This window comes from Pelobates fuscus, chromosome 5 (assembly GCF_036172605.1).
Source record: "Pelobates fuscus isolate aPelFus1 chromosome 5, aPelFus1.pri, whole genome shotgun sequence".
In the NCBI taxonomy this organism is placed as follows: Eukaryota; Metazoa; Chordata; class Amphibia; order Anura; family Pelobatidae; genus Pelobates; species Pelobates fuscus.
In genome coordinates, this window is record NC_086321.1 from 345,933,122 (window position 1) to 345,951,209 (window position 18,088).

Below are 18,088 nucleotides of genomic sequence, written 5' to 3' on the forward strand. Positions count from 1 at the left end.
TCACTAATTATAACGTACCCCTCTATTTAACAAACATTGATGAGGCCTGGAAAAAATTAAATATAGTAACCTATACAGCTGTATAGTGTGTGACACTGGAACGGAGTGCCTCTATCTTGGTTCACTGTCAGTCATTGTTCTAAGCTTTGCCCATTTCTGATATTGACAATAATATGCAGAGGTGTAGAAACAGACAATTTTTGCCCTGTCTGTGCCTAAACTGAATGGGATTGTGACGTTTATTACAAAATCTTTTACATATAGGGAATATTCTATGCCTCCAAAAAAAAAAAAAAAAAAAAAGTGTATTCACCTTCTCTCAAGAACGTTGCTTGTCCACAACAAAACCTAGTTGATTGATTACTGTGAGAGACAACTGTCAAGCAGTTAGGGCCTGTCACCACAGTGATTGGCTCCCAGGGCGATATGGAAGCCTGGAGGCCCAATAACTCTTACTAGACTGCCTCCATACCGACGTAGCCAAGTGATAGGTCGGTGATGGCTGATTTCAGCAACCATTGCTACAGCTGGGTATTAGTTGTGATTCAAAGCACAGAATGATTGTGACAGGTTGTCACAGCGATTCTGTCATGAAACATACATTTAAAGGTACACTAAACGCATGAAACAACTTCGACTTAAATAAGTGATTTTGTTGTATAGATCATGCACCTGCAACTAACTGCTTAATTCTCTACCATTTAGGAGTTAAATCACTATTATTTCTGATCATACAGCCCTAGCCACACCTTCCATTTGTGACTCACAGTCTCCCTACATACTTCCTGAAAAAGAGGTTAATTTTCCTTACCTTAATGCACAGTGTATTTAATTTAGAATTTCCTATCTTCAGCTCAGTTAATAATCTGCTAGATTCTGCAACGTCATCCTGTGTATGATTAAACTTCAATTGGAAGAGCAGGACATACAAACTGCTCAAGTTAACAAACTGTGCAATAAGACTGGATTTTAAAAATTAAAGAGATTTTTTTTAAATCATTGCCAGAAGAGACGTGACCAGGGCTACATATCCAGGGTGGATGAAAATCCATTTATTTTATCTCAGAGGTCTGGTTGTTACTTCTGTTACTCCAAAGTGCTAAAAGGAAGAATAAAACAGATGGTGTAGTACCTTCTGTTTCTTTATAATAATAAAAAAAAAAAAATTATATATATATAATCGTCCACAAGACCACCTCAGCGTCTCCCACAGTGGTGTAAATCCACATTCAAATGCCAGTAAATAAATAATAAAACAAAATACAACAAACATTGTATTTGTGCTATATATATTATTTCAGTTAAATAAAACTATTTAAGCTTTTCTTTAAAGTGATTAAATTATTAATCCGGAGATAGTGCACCTTGCAATAATTTCATCATGATCTATTGTGCATCAAAATCATATAGAACACAATTAGTTCTGATATGACTGTTACAGGAACACTATAGGGTCAGGAACACAAGCATGTATTCTTGACCCTGTAGTGTTAAAACCACCAGCTTCTCCTCCCCCCCCCCCCCCCCCTTTGCCTTCCTAAATATAGTAAAATCGTACTTGTATTCAAGTCTGAAGAGCTGACTCTGCCCCTGTCTGCCTCTGAAACTGACTGTGTCTGCTGACATCATCAGAAGTGGTGATCTGAGCCAATCACAATGCTTCCCCGTAGGATTGGCTGAGACTGACAAGGAGGCAGATCAGGGGCAGAGCCAGCACAAGTCAAACACAGCCCTGGCCAATCAGCATCACCTCATAGAGATGAATTGAATCAATGTAGCTCTATCAGTAAAGTTCAGTGTCTGCATGCAGAGGGTGGAGACAATGAATGGCAGTGTTGCTTACTTTGAAGCACCGCCCAAGGAAGCAGCTTTAGCAGCCATCCAAGAAGTGGCCAGTGGAGTTAACACTAGGCTGTAGTCTAAACACTGCATTTTCTCTGAAAAGACAGGGTATACTGCAAAAAGCCTGAAGGGGATGATTCTACTCACCAGAACAACTGCAATAAGCTGTAGTTGTTCTGATGACTATAGTGTCCCTTTAAACTAAGCTGAAAAATGTATTCTAAATATGAAATCTACATCTGGTTGCAAATATTAAAATTGTAACAATTGGTAAGAATGGAACTTTGGATTTAAAAATCATGACTTAAATCGAGTCTGACTAGTGAGTTAAATCAAATCCATCCTGGCATAAACAGAAGCAAAAAGTAATTTACCTCACAAATGGCAGAGAATTGAGGTGTGACACAGCAAAAGCATGATCTATACACAAAAACAGTTTAAAGGGACTCTATAGTCACCATATAAAAGCAAGAAAGACAGGTCCCCCAGCCTTCCTTCTTGCTTTTATATGAACTTTCATTCATTAAAAAAAAAAAATCGGTGTTTTTATATTAAAAACTTACCTCCGTTCCAGCGCCGAGCTCCCCGCTAGGCCGCGCCCCCTTTTTCGTCAAAATGACGAAATCGCGGGGCCCAATGGGACGGCTTCGCGCTGGACCAATCGCGTTCTTCATAGAGCGGCATTGAATGCCGCCCTATGAAGAACCTGAGCGCTGTACCGCGCATGTGCGCGGAATGCGCGTTCGCGAGCTGAGCTGTCTGACTGACAGCTCAGCTCGCTTTCTAAAATTATCAATAATAATTTAGGGCCCCCACCCGCCCTGTGCGGCGGGTGGGGGCCCTAAAATTATCAATGAGGGGGGGGGACCTACTGTCCCCCCCCCGGCCCCCACCCCTGTGCGGCGGGTGGGGGCCCTAAAATTATCAATGAGGGGGGGGGACCTACTGTCCCCCCCCCGGCCCCCACCCCTGTGCGGCGGGTGGGGGCCCTAAAATTATCAATGAGGGGGGGACCTACCGCCCCCCCCCCCGGCCCCCACCCCTGAGCGGCGGGTGGGGGCCCTAAAATGATCAGTAAGGGGGGGGACCTACTGTCCCCCCCCCCCGGCCCCCACCCCTGAGCGGCGGGTGGGGGCCCTAAAATGATCAATAAGGGGGGGGACCTACTGTCCCCCCCCCCGGCCCCCACCCCTGAGCGGCGGGTGGGGGCCCTAAAATGATCAATAAGGGGGGGGACCTACTGTCCCCCCCCCGGCCCCCACCCCTGTGCGGCGGGTGGGGGCCCTAAAATTATCAATGAGGGGGGGACCTACTGCCCCCCCCCCGGCCCCCACCCCTGAGCGGCGGGTGGGGGCCCTAAAATGATCAGTAAGGGGGGGGACCTACTGTCCCCCCCCCCCGGCCCCCACCCCTGAGCGGCGGGTGGGGGCCCTAAAATGATCAATAAGGGGGGGGACCTACTGTCCCCCCCCCCCCCCGGCCCCCACCCCTGAGCGGCGGGTGGGGGCCCTAAAATGATCAATAAGGGGGGGGACCTACTGTCCCCCCCCCGGCCCCCACCCCTGTGCGGCGGGTGGGGGCCCTAAAATTATCAATGAGGGGGGGACCTACTGCCCCCCCCCCCCCCCGGCCCCCACCCCTGAGCGGCGGGTGGGGGCCCTAAAATGATCAATAAGGGGGGGGACCTACTGTCCCCCCCCGGCCCCCACCCCTGAGCGGCGGGTGGGGGCCCTAAAATTATCAATAAGGGGGGGGGGACCTACTGTCCCCCCCCCCGGCCCCCACCCCTGTGCGGCGGGTGGGGGCCCTAAAATTATCAATAAGGGGGGGGGACCTACTGTCCCCCCCCCGGCCCCCACCCCTGAGCGGCGGGTGGGGGCCTTAAAATTATCAATAAGGGGGGGGGACCTACTGTCCCCCCCCCCGGCCCCCACCCCTGAGCGGCGGGTGGGGGCCCTAAAATTATCAATAAGGGGGGGGGAGACCTACTGTCCCCCCCCCCGGCCCCCACCCCTGAGCGGCGGGTGGGGGCCCTAAAATTATCAATAAGGGGGGGGGACCTATTGTCCCCCCCCGGCCCCCACCCCTGAGCGGTGGGTGGGGGCCCTAAATACAAAGGGGGGGGGGACCCTAGTTAACCCTCCCCCCCCAAAAAAAAAATATCTCCCTACCTACCCCCCTCACCCTAAAAATAATGAGGGGGGACCATTAACTAAAAACCTGTAAAAAAAATGAGATAAAATCAACTTACCATTCGATGTTTTCTTTCTTCTAAAATCTTCTTTCTTCAGCCCCAAAAAAGGCCAAATAAAAATCCATAATAACCGACGCAATTAAAAAAAAAAAAAAAAAAAACGAGCGCAAAAAAAAATAATCCATCTTCACCCATGGAGGGCTCCGCGCAGACTGAGCTCCGCAGGGCGGGGGAAGGCTTATAAAGCCTTGCCCCGCCCTGCAATTAGGCTAAGAACACTCTGATTGGTGGGTTTAAGCCAATCAGAGTGCTCTTTGTCATTTTACAAGCGTGGGAAAGTTCTTTGGAATTTTCCCACGCTTGTAAAATGACAAAGAGCATTGTGATTGGATGGATTTCAAGCCATCCAATCACCGTGCTCTGTGTCATTTTACAAGCGTGGGAAAGTTCTTTGGAATTTTCCCACGCTTGTAAAATGACAAAGAGCACTGTGATTGGATGGATTTCAAGCCATCCAATCACAGTGCTCTTTGTCATTTTACAAGCGTGGGAAAGTTCTTTGGAATTTTCCCACGCTTGTAAAATGACACAGAGCAATGTGATTGGATGGCTTGAAATCCATCCAATCACAGTGCTCTGTGTCATTTTACAAGCGTGGGAAAATTCCAAAGAACTTTCCCACGCTTGTAAAATGACAAAGAGCACTGTGATTGGATGGATTTCAAGCCATCCAATCACATTGCTCTGTGTCATTTTACAAGCGTGGGAAAATTCCAAAGAACTTTCCCACGCTTGTAAAATGACAAAGAGCACTCTGATTGGCTTAAACCCACCAATCAGAGTGTTCTTAGCCTAATTGCAGGGCGGGGCAAGGCTTTATAAGCCTTCCCCGCCCTGCGGAGCTCAGTCTGCGCGGAGCCCTCCATGGGTGAAGATGGATTATTTTTTTTGCGCTCGGGTTTTTTTTTTTTTTTTTTATTGCGTCGGTTATTATGGATTTTTATTTGGCCTTTTTTGGGGCTGAAGAAAGAAGATTTTAGAAGAAAGAAAACATCGAATGGTAAGTTGTTTTTATCTTATTTTTTTTTTTCTTTACAGGTTTTTAGTTAAAGGGTCCCCCCTCATTATTTTAAGGGTGAGGGGGTAGGTAGGGAGATAAGTTTTTTTTTTTTTTGGGGGGGGGGGGGGGGGGAGGGTTAACTAGGGTCCCCACCCCCTTTGTATTTAGGGCCCCCACCCACCGCTCAGGGGTGGGGGCCGGGGGGGGACAATAGGTCCCCCCCTATTGATAATTTTAGGGCCCCCACCCACCGCTCAGGGGTGGGGGCCGGGGGGGGGGGCAGTAGGTCCCCCCCCCTTATTGTGAATTTTAGGGCCCCCACCCGCCGCACAGGGGTGGGGGCCGGGGGGGGACAGTAGGTCCCCCCCTATTGTGAATTTTAGGGCCCCCACCCACCGCTCAGGGGTGGGGGCCGGGGGGGGGGGGGCAGTAGGTCCCCCCCCTTATTGTGAATTTTAGGGCCCCCACCCACCGCTCAGGGGTGGGGGCCGGGGGGGGGCAGTAGGCCCCCCCCTTATTGTGAATTTTAGGGCCCCCACCCGCCGCACAGGGGTGGGGGCCGGGGGGGGCAGTATGTCCCCCCCTTATTTTTTATTTTAAGGCCCCCACCCACCGCACAGGGGTGGGGGCCGGGGGGGGGACAATAGGTCCCCCCTTATTGATAATTTTAGTGCCCCCACCCGCCGCACAGGGGTGGGGGCCGGGGGGGCAGTATGTGCCACCCTTATTTTTAGGGCCCCCACTCACCGCTCAGGGGTGGGGGGGAGGAGAGTAGGTCCGTCCCCCCCCCTCCCTTCAACCACTATTGTGGCCAGACAGCATCCCTGTGGGTTCGGGCTTCAGCTGTCAGCTGAAGCCACGCCCACAGCAGTGCTGACAGGCTGTCAGCACACAAAGCGCGTTCACAGTGCTTTGTGTGCTGATAGCCCGTCTGATGCATTCACCCAGAATGCATCGGACGAGAGGCCTTTTTAGGGCCTCTGAACTCGGAAGTCCCTCTGGTGGCCGTCTGATTGACTGCAACAAGAGGTGTTCCAAGCTTCCAATGTAAACACTGCATTTTCTCAGAAAATACAGTGCTTACAAGAAAAAGGCTCCGGGTAGCTGTAGCACTCACCTAAACAACCTCATTAAGCTGAAGTTGTTCAGGTGACTATAGTGTCCCTTTAATTGTTTTGGTTGTTGTCTGGTGCGTAAAAGGACACTGTAAGCAACATAACCATTTTATCTCATTGAATTGGTTATGGTGCATGGAGTCCCTTAGCACTGTCCCTCCATTCAGAGTTAAACCATTTGGGAGCAGTTTAACACTAAATAAGGCAACCCACAACCAGGCCGCTATTGGAGGTACGGCTAAGACAGAGATTACAGAGTTCTGTCTAGCTATACACATTTATAATAACAAGGGGTGCTCTGAAAGTGGGTCAGCTGACATTCTTAGCTAATCACAGCCATCCTTTGCACAGGACTCTTTTAACATTAACGGGACACTATATTCACCAGAACAGCTACAGCTTATTGAATTTGTTCTGGTGAGTAGAATCATTACCTTCAGGCTTCTTTGCTGTAAACACTGTCTTTTCAGAGAAAATGCAGTATTTACATTACAGCCTAGTGATAACTTCACTGGCTACTCCTCAGATAGCTGTTAGAGATCCTTCTTGGGTCATGGCTGCCTAAATTGCATCCAAACATTCAGTATCTCCTCCCTCTGCATGGAGACACTGAACTTTCCTCATATAGATTCATTGACTCAATTCATCTCTATGAGGAGATGCTGATTGGCCAGGGATGTGTTTGAATCATGCTGGCTCTGTCCCTGATCTGCCTCTTTGTCAGTCTCAGCCAATCCTACGGAGAAGCACTGTTATTGGATCAGGCCACCACTCCTGATGATGTCAGCAGACAGCTTGCTAATCTGAGGCAAACAGCATTTAAAGCTACTGCTTCAGGTTTGAATACAAATAATATTTTGCTAAATTTAGGGAGGCATGAGGGGCACAGGGGGGTTGATGGTGGTTTTAACACTATAGGGTCAAGAATACATGTTTGTGTTCCTGACCCTATAGTGTCCCTTTAAAAACTTTAACATTGAAAGGAATGACAGCTCCAAGGGTCTCTAGACACTAAACAATTCAATGAGTTGACAGAAATATGGTGCCTACAGTGTCCCTTTAAAAACATTATTGGAAATGTCAGTGCACAGAATACCAATGGCAGCATGGTGCACGCCACGATAGCAGTGTCTGCAGCACACACAGTTTAAACTGGAGGTGCTTGCAATAGGTGCCTGTGATAGCCATGTAGTCACAGAGTCCAACTCTACTGGAAATTGTATATCTCGTATATCTCCAGGGTCTTTCAGTGAGCCATTTTGAGGATGCCTAAAATTTGAAATAGTACATTTGGCAAAATAATAAAATTTACATTTGTTACTAAGTGGATAACAACACGTACATTTGTAGGCATTAGGGAGTTAAAAATAAATCTAGTTTGATTAAAAGAGAAAAAAAAACGATCAGTGTAATGTACTGGCACAAAAAAATTAAAAATAAAAACACTTCAAGGCTATATGTTCCACCATTTCCCCAGGTACTGTAACATAAAACAAAATGTAATAAACATTTGAAATACTTTTTATTGCATTATAATTTTATCCTAAGTATATAGTTTCACGTCATAGCGCACCAAAGAATCAAAAGAATTCAAAACATATAAAACAAAAAAGGATGGATTTTTAAATTAAAAGCTTTCCAAGGTTGAGTTCACATTGAAAGATAGTCAAGGGTCTCTAATTCGGTACTTGAACATTCACAATGACAAAAGAAAGACTGAATCCTATACTCATTGAGCGTGCTGTGTGCAAACCAACACAGTGCAAGAGAAAGAGTACAGCTTATTCAAAAAAACGTATTCACTCCAAAGAATGCTTAGAGTCTCACAATAAGAGTGTAGACGCCAACTGACCTAGGCACAACCTGTCTTCAAGAATCAAACAGTACAGGCTTAAAGGGACACAAAGTATCACTGCACAATTTATGGTGCTCATCCTGCAGAGAGAGAGAGTGGCTCATTAACTGGCTCAGACACCGCAAAAAATTAGGTTTTACTTCCTCCTTTGCGGTGTTAACATTGCCACTCTCCAATTATAAGGATCTTCCTCCCCGGAGTGAGACAAGAGCGAAGTATGAAAGTTAGTGTGACAACACCGTTCACAAAACGGAGAGCCTGCCTGTGTATAAACTGACAGCAGCTGAGGGGCGGAGCCTGACCACCAAGCCGTGCAGACACGCAAAGCACGAGCTCCTACCTGGCGGGCCGAAAACCGGGAAATAGCGACGGCAACTCTGCCAGAAAACCACCGGGGGTGCACCACCCACGTCGGGGGTGTCCCACGGACCCGATCGAGTCCACCCCGGAGCCTGTCGGAGCTACGGGAGCGGAAATTCAAGTGCGGCCTACTGGGATTAGGGCCGGGGAGAGGCCCTACACCCTGTGAGACCTTACACCTCCCAACCCCCCCCCCCCCTCGGACCGGTGGAGGACATCCCGGTCCACACTGGACAATCTACCTGGCACAGAGGGCAGTTGACCACACAACAAGCGAGGGCATTAAACTGCCAAGACATATCCAAAATGGCCGCCCAGCGTCGGCCTAACGAGCAGAGTACCCGCGTCCAGCCACCCACATACCTCCTGGGAGATTTGGACCAGATCTGCACAGGCTTTTGGGCCATACTACACAGCCGCGGAATGGCTCTCCAACGGGCGGTGAAAACTGTGGCCTCATGGGTCCGACCCGCAATGAGACGCCGCTGCTACAGATACCTGCCTCAAGCTCCCAGAGCAGCCATCAGGCGACGCAGATACTTGCGATCCCCACGGCGGGAAAAGGTATCTAGATGCTCCCACTCCCAGATTCTCATAAGTGGAAAAGCCCACCGAGCAGACCACACAAGCACCCCACCTCACCTGAAGCCATACCTCGAGCGCAGCAAGACCCAGCTCATCCAGCATGGCGCACCTCCACACCCTACAGCCTCAGCGACAAACAACGGCATGACATGGAGGTACACCCCAAGGCCTAACGGTGGAGCCAAATCCCGACTGCGGGACACCTTGGAAGAAGCGCAACTCAGCCGGATACTGGGCCCAGAGCAAAGACGCAGCCCACCTGAGACACGCTACCAGATCATCTGTACACCGCTTCACAACAGCTACCACGAGCCTCCAAGCGCCGGCATCGGCTGATAAAGGACTAACATTACAGGTCTGGTCTCCAACAGCATTAGGCTGTGACCCTTTTGACCATCACTGACTACCTACCACGCTATGCTGACCATTATATTTTAGCAGCAACACCTCCTGCACTCACTGAACTCTTACACCATGTTAATGTTGGAATTTTTTGTAGACTTATACTGTTGGGCTGGCTTAGAATATTCCTGTTTGAGATACAGTTAAACCTAGCATCTTGTTGAATGTTTAGTTATGCTTCCCACGACTCCCATCACTCGTAGCCAGCATGGAGGTCTGCATATTAAGCTACTAAGCTAATGTACCTAGGGAGCCTTACTTTATCATTAGCTGGAACCACTGTCTCAGCCACAACCATGCCACTAGTTTAGTCAGCCTAAATAACCCTCTATTGAAATAGCATGGTATAAAGGCGATGCAACTAAACGTGTGTTAATAATCTATGTTTTCTATTTCTTCCTCTTATATATAACAAACTATTACAAAGCAACGTTTAACTGAAGCCGAAATGCTTAGATGACAGTCCATTTATTTCACTATTATTTTTATTTTTATTTCTATTTTTATTGTCTCCCGACATGTAACTAACTTATACTGTTTTACCTAGTTGGTGATGTACACTAAGTTACTAAGCCCCTCAGACCTTAGTCCCATGATGTGATTTCATGTACAGCTCACTAACTATAACTAGTTTTAGGTGTTGCACTGGCATATTTAGATTTAGCGACACCTGCATTAAAGCAAGTGATAACAGTATTCAAACGAGAGACAACAGTATTCAAACGAGAGACAACAGTATTGAAGCGAGAGACAACAGTATTGAAGCGAGAGACAACAGTATTGAAGCGAGAGACAACAGTATTGAAGCGAGAGACAACAGTATTGAAGCGAGAGACAACAGTATTGAAGCGAGAGACAACAGTATTGAAGCGAGAGACAACAGTATTGAAGCGAGAGACAACAGTATTGAAGCGAGAGACAACAGTATTGAAGCGAGAGACAACAGTATTATAGCGAGATACAACAGTATTATAGCGAGATACAACAGTATTAAAGCGAGAGACAACAGTAGAGATAACAGTATTAAAGCGAGAGATAACAATAGAGATAACAATATTAAAGCGAGAGCTAACAGTATTAATGCGAGAGAATGCAGTATTAAAGCGAGAGATAACAGTATTTAGCCATAGCATGTTATTATATATAAAATGAGGTAGATAATCATAGGAGACTTTGTTCATATGTTATGTCGACCCTCTTTTGTGCAACTCTTGAACGTCTCCCTCTCTTTTTTCTGTACCCCCATAATCATATGCCTCAACAAAAATAAAGAATTAAAAAAAAAAAAAAAAAAAAACTGACAGCAGCTACATTTTACCTGCTATCAGTTTACTAAGCAATTTCATTCTTCCTCTGTGACAAGTGAAATCGAGGGTTGGGTATTGATTGGTGGAGAGTATATGTTTTATTTTACCTTTTTAAAATGTATATCGTTCCTGCCTACAGTATAATTTAAGCAATCTTGTCAATAGAAAATAAATGGGCAATTAAATCTTGGTCCTCCAAAGAACAGCTACTGCATGGAGACAGCTGGCAACAGAGTAAGTGATGATTTCATGAGCGGATATAAATAGAAGAAAGAAGCACCCACACTTTTAGTTAGGAGGTGAAGACTAAGAAGTATTAGATTTAGCAACAGACAGTAAAAAGTCCCACTGGCAAAAAACGAAAGACAAAGCCAGTCACACAGATGTAAACCAATCGTAACTACATAGAGCATGTAAAGCCCACCGTGTAACAGTCCATAAATGAAGATGGTGGGATATTACAAAGGAATGCAGAAAGCATTTAAATAAAAACAGAATACATGAAAGGGTTACTTTAACCTTCCTGGCCACCTAAGCTTTAAAAAAAAATGGAGCAAGCAGCGGGAAAGTAGACTTGGGCAATTGTGGCTGCTCGCGGTCATATATTTAAAAAAAAAAAAAAAAAACACAACAACACACTAGTGACTGGGCAGCAATAGATAATCCAAAAAAAAAAGAGGACCTGGCACTGGTCCCCCATGGCCCTATGGTGGGGAAACTTAAAATAATTAGCTTGGGAGGGGGAGACCGTGTTCTTTTTATGCCCCGCAATTGGAGGCTATTGAAATAAACCTAGCACTCTGGCTCAAATAGCACAGTGTGTAAAGCTTAAAGGGACACTATAATCACCAGAACAACTACAGCTTAATGTAGTTGTTCTGGTGAGTATAATAGCGTCCTTCAGGTTTTTTAATGTAAACACTGCCTTTTCAGAGAAAGCCCGTAGGGACACCTCCAAGTGGCCACTCCTCAGATGGCCACTGGAGGTGCTTCCTGGCTCAGTGCTGCACAATAGGCAGCTCTGCCATAATCCTTGTGGAATTGCTGAAGGGATACCAAAAAGCAGCTACTAAACAGCTCCCTAATTTGGAACCCTGAAATATGGCGATCCCACAAGGGTACCAATTTAGAGAGTTATCTACTAAATTGCTGCAAGGTTCAGCCGCGGCCCAGATTGGAAATTAATACTTCAAAAAGAAATTCTGAAACGAAAAGAACGGCTGAAATTTGTCAACAATTAATGCGCAAACGGACGACATTCGGTTTGGTTGAAATTCGGTTCGGACGAAACAAAAAAATGTCTTCGGCTGAATATGTGTGGACCAAACAAAATTTTTGGCAGCGCCCAAGTCTATTGGAAACACTGCCTGTGTCAGAGTGTAGTTGCACCATCAACACATGCGACTTAGCCTGCCTGGAATTCTGTTCCAGACAGACTAGTGTAAGTCCCGTGCAAAAAGTACATTTGTCATCACTTGCACGGAGAAGCCCATTTGCGCCCAAGGTCCAAAAATGTTTATCTATGAGAAGCATTTGATTGGGCCACAAACTGTAAGGAGATGCAGCATGCATGATAAGAAAGGATTGGAATGGATGGGAGGTACCTTGGCGCAGCGCTGGGTTCAATGTAAGTTTTAAGCCTATTTTACAGATTTTTGGCATAGGATATTGTCAGTCAGTTTAAATTACAGACGTTTGGCTGAATTTGTTTTGGATGCAAAATTGAAAGTGAATTAGAGCGTCAAAATAACCGAAAGCTCTCCAAATAAAATTCTTCAAATAAGGCGTGCTTTCAGTTTGGCTACTCTGGCCTTATATATGAAATTCACTCAGAAAACACTTTGAATTTTCAATGCATTAAGTAATCTGTAGGTTTCTGTTTCCTTACCACTGAGGGAGTAAATCTGACAGATGCTGAATTATGGAAGCAAGCAGTTTAAATAATGAAAAATGATTTAAGCACTTTAAATCTATAGATATACATGGAAACAATACTCTTGTGTTGGTATGCAGCTACTCCACAAACTATTTAACAGCTGCTAAAGCTGCCCAGCGCAAGGACAAGGCACGACTTACAGACTGACAATGAATCACAGGATCTTTCTAAATGACCTAAATGGACAAAACTAAAGGCTTACTCAAATCATACATCCGCTTATCTACCTATCAACTTTTGAGAATCCATTTTAAAAAAAATAAAAATTTTTTTTAACAAACTTAAAAAAAAGTTTTCACAGTTGAGTTTCCTCAAATTACTTTGGAAACATTACATGCACAGCAAGGCACTTCTTATGGATGAGCCTTAATTTAAATCCCCAACATATTCTGCAGAGTGGTACAAATTGGTTACTGTCTTTTTACCCTCTGACATTGCAATGGAAGTGCTTCAAGTTCTCTAGATCGTTAACACTACACAATACATTATGAAGGTTTTGTAACTGTTCAGCATAAAAGGATCTTTTCAGCAGTAAAAGGAATTCAGTAATTATATGTATTAGAGAGACAGGTGTAAGTACTCTTAACAGCATGTAATAGGTTTAAACAGTGAGTCATTTAAAAAGAAATCATGCTAATAAATATGAAAAAATAAATACAAGATGTATATATATATATATATATATATATATATAAATAGCCGTCATTAAAGTCGATTGCGCAATTTAATACGACAATTGATGATTAAAGCGACGAAAGGCTTCATTGCAATCAGTTAATTCTTTTGTGTTTAAGAGACTGTCGAGTTTATCGTCAACTTTAACGGGAGGACCCATGAAGCTAAACAACTTTGGCTTAATGAATACATATTACTGTAAAGTTCATGCCCCCTGTAGTGTCGATGTCAGTATGAGGTTAACGGGTTACTCCAACCACCATGACCACATCTACTTTTAGAAGTGGTCATGGTGGTAGTAATTCGTATGTGCAGCATTTTAGTTCAAAACATTGCATGTACAGAAAATATCAACTGTTGTGCCAGAGCGCATGTGCTATGAGAAGCATTTGATTGGACCTTGTGAAGGAGTGATGTCCTCTCATTGAAGTGGTCTGGTTACAGAGTCCCTGTCCGCCATACCCGTGCAATAGAAAACAATGCAGCATTTGAGAAGCTGGAATGTTTATATTGCAGCGTTAAGACTGCCTCTAGTACCTGTTACACACATGTCCTACCCACTACCCTCATGGGGGGCCCCTTGGAATCTATCTTGCGAAGTGCGGATGCAGTGTTCCAAGACTTCTGGCTGACAATCCAGAGCCGTGCACAAGCTAACCTGTCTACGCGCGCATTAGACCTCCCCACAGGAAAGTATTACTCAATGCTTTCCTATGGGGAAAATCTGACGCTGGAGGTTCGTGATGACGTCCAGTGTCAGATAACCGACAAAAGGTCAGTTTGGATTTCGGAAGCACCCCCAGTGGCTGTCTGGTAGACAGCCACTGAGGGCAGACTTAGAGCTGCAATGCTAACATAGCAGGTCTCTGGAACTGCAATGTTTACATTGCAGCACTAAGTGCAAAAGGGTCACAGCACCCAGACTACTTCAATTAGCTGAAGTAGTCTGGGTGCCTACAGTGTCCATTTAAAGAAGTTAAAACCTATAAAATGCATTAAAGTAATATTGGTGCCTGGAGAGTTCCTTTAAGCTTCTATGAATAATGGACACACTGCGTTAAACTTTAAGATCTAGCTGATATACCATGACCCCAGAAGAAGACTAACCAAAGACAAAAACATGTAATGAACGGTGCCTATAGCACCAGAATGGGTAGAGCTTTTCAAAGTCCTCAAATAATAGATTGGTAGCACTTGTCAGAAAAAGTAGGCAGAAGGATAGCATTAACTATATTTTAGACTTACCTATGCAAACATCAATCTTTCCTTTAATTGCAGCCTCATGTAAAGGCGTGTAATTCCAGTTATCTCTAGCATTGGGATCTGCTCCTTGGCAGAGTAGAAGGGTGACAACCTCTGCATGGCCAAATGAACAGGCATTGTGTAGCGGAATCAGGCCTCCATCATCTCTTGCGTGAACATTAGCTCCTGTCTGTAGCAAGTGTTCAACAACATCTTTTCTTCCAAATCCTGGGGGGGGGGGGGGGGGAGGAAATATGCAATATGTTTAGCACAGCATGATTGTAATACACAGAAGAAGAAAACAAAAACCAATGCGATCAACTCATGCACTTAAAAATAATATAATTCCATAATTTAACCACTAAAATAAAAAAATAAAATGTTTGAGATTTTTTTTAAATATTTTTTTTTTTTTAACTGCAGCTTTGAAACCCTTAGTACTAAAGATACATCAGTGAATAAAAGAAATATGAAAGAGACTGTTCATATTTAATCACTTAATAACCATAATTTCAGAGAATATTTTAGTTTAATTATATACAAGTCATATATACAAGGCTTTCAAGGCACATCCAGGCATATTATTTAAAGGGACACTATAGTCACCAGAACAGCTAGTTGTTCTGGTGAGTATAGTCAATCTCTGCAGGTATTTTCATGTAAATACTGCCTTTTCAGAGAAAAGGCAGTGTTTACATTGCCCCCTAGGGACACCTTCAATGGCCACTCCTCCGATGACTACTGCCGGTGCAGTATCTCTACGCTCTCCATGGAGATGCTGAACTTTCCTCATAGACATGCATTGATTCAATGCATCTCTATGAGGTGGTTCTGATTGGTCAAGTCAGCGTCAGCCAAGGAGGTGGGGCGGAGTTTTATATACCTTTTAAGAGGGAGAAATGGGGGGGGCAAGCCACCAAAATGGTGGTTTTAACACTATTAACCCTATAGTGTTCCTTTAAAACAAACAAAAAAAATACAATGAACATGGGCCGTGAACATACACGATTGTGACTGAAGCAATTTTAGGAGATATGGTAGCCCTGCTTTATTTAAAGATGATTATTAAATGTACACACAAGTGACGCTTTACCATAAAAGTACTAAGGAAGTGTATTTCATACTTCAAGCACCCTGTCATTTTTATTGTTTGTATAATGTGGTGCATTTTGTCCGCTTGGACAGGGCCATTTCTTTCTGTTTGGTGCTTTAGTCAAGCTGCCTGTCCTTTTTTAAGTTTGTCATTGGCTGGTCACTTGTCAACCACTTCCATCAGGCATCATGTGACCTTCTCTCTGTGTTGACCATCGAGGGATCCTGAGAGTCAACACAGTGCAAGCGTAGGCTTTTGTATGTCCAACGCGCGCACCCTAGGAAGGGCAGAGGTGGGACTTGCAGTGACAGCCATCTTAGAAACACCACGATGGCAGTGCCGTTAATAAAAACCCAGCAGTAATAGCAAGACATGGAAAATGGTTAGGGAGCTAGGAGAACCCATATAAAGGCTAAGAAGCACAGAGGGGAGAAAGTGACAGAGCCACTTTAACTCTGCATGCCCCACTCCAGTAAACATTTCCAACAGTGTTTCAGCCAGTCAACTGTGCATCCTCTATGCCCACAGTCATTTATTTTATTTAAAATTCTGTTGTAATTTTTGAGAACAGATGTGCTTAAAAATACTCGCACATTTCCTACTTATAAAAAATAAATAAAAAGCAAATTTGTCTATTGTTATTTATTTTTAGCAAAACACTATTAGATTTTCATTTATTCCTGTGTTTCAATTAGAAGTATATCTAAAACAGAAGAGGCTTGTGTTGCTGCCCTGAAAGCATAGAGGTGCTAATTAAACAGCCATTAGGCTCCAGTCCATGTGAGTAGATTCACTTACCATCAGTACGCACATATACAACTATTCCAATCTGCACTATAGTTGTCTATTTTCTTTTTTGCATATTTACTCCCTACTTTGGCTGTACCCCAATTTGTATCACATAGCTCCTCACTACTGTAAATAAGGTGGAAATTAACAGTACTTTACAGAATGGCAACTAAATATCCTACTCAATATTTACAGTGCATTCAGAAAGTATTGAGACTTTAGTTTTTTCACAGTTATGTTGCACTCTATACTCAATGACCATGACAAAGCAAGCAAAAAAAAAAAGGACACCATTGCAAATATATTAAACAAAAAACAAAAACAAAAAACCCTGACTTAGGTATTTAGAACCTTAACTCAATACTTAGTTGAATCACCTTTGGCAATGATTACAGTTTGAAATCTTTTTTGGGTATCATGCGACAAGCTTTGCACAACACCAGGATTTGGGTACTTTCTGCCATTCATCTTTGCAGATCCCCTCAAGCGCTGTCAGGTTGGATTTGAGTACTGGTCATTTTCAGGTCAATCCAGAGATGCTTGAGAGGTTTGAATTCCAGACTCTGGCTGGGCAAATTAAGGACACTTACAGAGTTGTCCGTTATTCACTATTGCTTTGTCTTGGTTGTGTACTTCGGGTCATTTTCATGTTGGAAGTAGAACCTGCAGTCCAGTTTTAGGTCCTGAGTACTTTGGACCAGGAGTTCATTAAGACTATTTCTGTATTTTGCTGCGTTCAGCTTTCCCTCAACCCTGACCAGTCTCCCAGCCCCACCTCTGACACCCTCAAAGCATGATGCTTTTACGTGGTGCCTTAGACCAAAGAATCTTGTTTTTCTACCAAAAAAATAAAAATAAATTCCAAGTGGACTTTCATGTATCTTCCAGTGAGCAGAGACTTCTGTCAAGCCAGTCTGTCATAAAGTCTACATAGGTGGAGTGTTGCAGTGAGGGTTATCCTTCTGCAAGTTTCTCCCATCTACACAAAGGATTTCTGGAGTGACCATCGGGTTCTTGGGTCAGCTGTCGTGCCCTTCTCCCTGATTAATTTGTTTACCATATGGTCAGCTCTAGGAAGGGTCTTGGATGTTCCAATCTTGTTACATTTAAGAATTATGGAGGCCCCTGTGTTCTTGCGAACCTTCAATGCAGCCAAATTCGTTTGTACCCTTCCCCAGATCTGTGCCTCAACACAATCCTGTCAAGTTTTGCATGCAGTTCCTTTGACCTCATGGCTTGGTTCTTGTGTGCCTTTTCAAATCATATCCAGTCAAATGAATTTGCTACAGGTAGACTCCATTAAAAGTGTACAAACATCTCAAAGAGAAATAGGATGAATCCGTGCAAAATTTCACGTGTCATAGCAATAGGTCTAAATACCTATTGCCAATGTGATATTACAACGTTTTCTTATTAATACATTTGCAAAGTTTTAAAAAAAATCAGCTCTTTGCTTTGCCGTTATGAAGTGTTGAGCGTAGAGTGATGTAAAAAATAAATAAATAATTGTAGCATAAGGCTGCAACACAATAAAAAAAAAAAAAAAATTAAACTGCCTAAATACTAGACTAAACTGTATTGCCAACGTGTTCATCGATCATCATAGAAGGCATTCAAGATTTGAAGATCTATT

General features: G+C 44.1%; 1 protein-coding gene across 4 annotated transcripts in view; it reads right to left on the bottom strand.

Moving 5' to 3' along the window:
• The window catches only part of TNKS (tankyrase), a 215,470-nt gene that overhangs the window by 173,451 nt on the left and 23,931 nt on the right, over positions 1–18,088 (bottom strand). For all 4 annotated transcript variants that reach the window (XM_063455837.1, XM_063455835.1, XM_063455836.1 and 1 more), the window contains exon 2: positions 14,577–14,801. In XM_063455837.1, the coding sequence (XP_063311907.1) occupies positions 14,577–14,801 (225 nt within the window). The remainder of the gene's footprint in view (positions 1–14,576; positions 14,802–18,088) is intronic.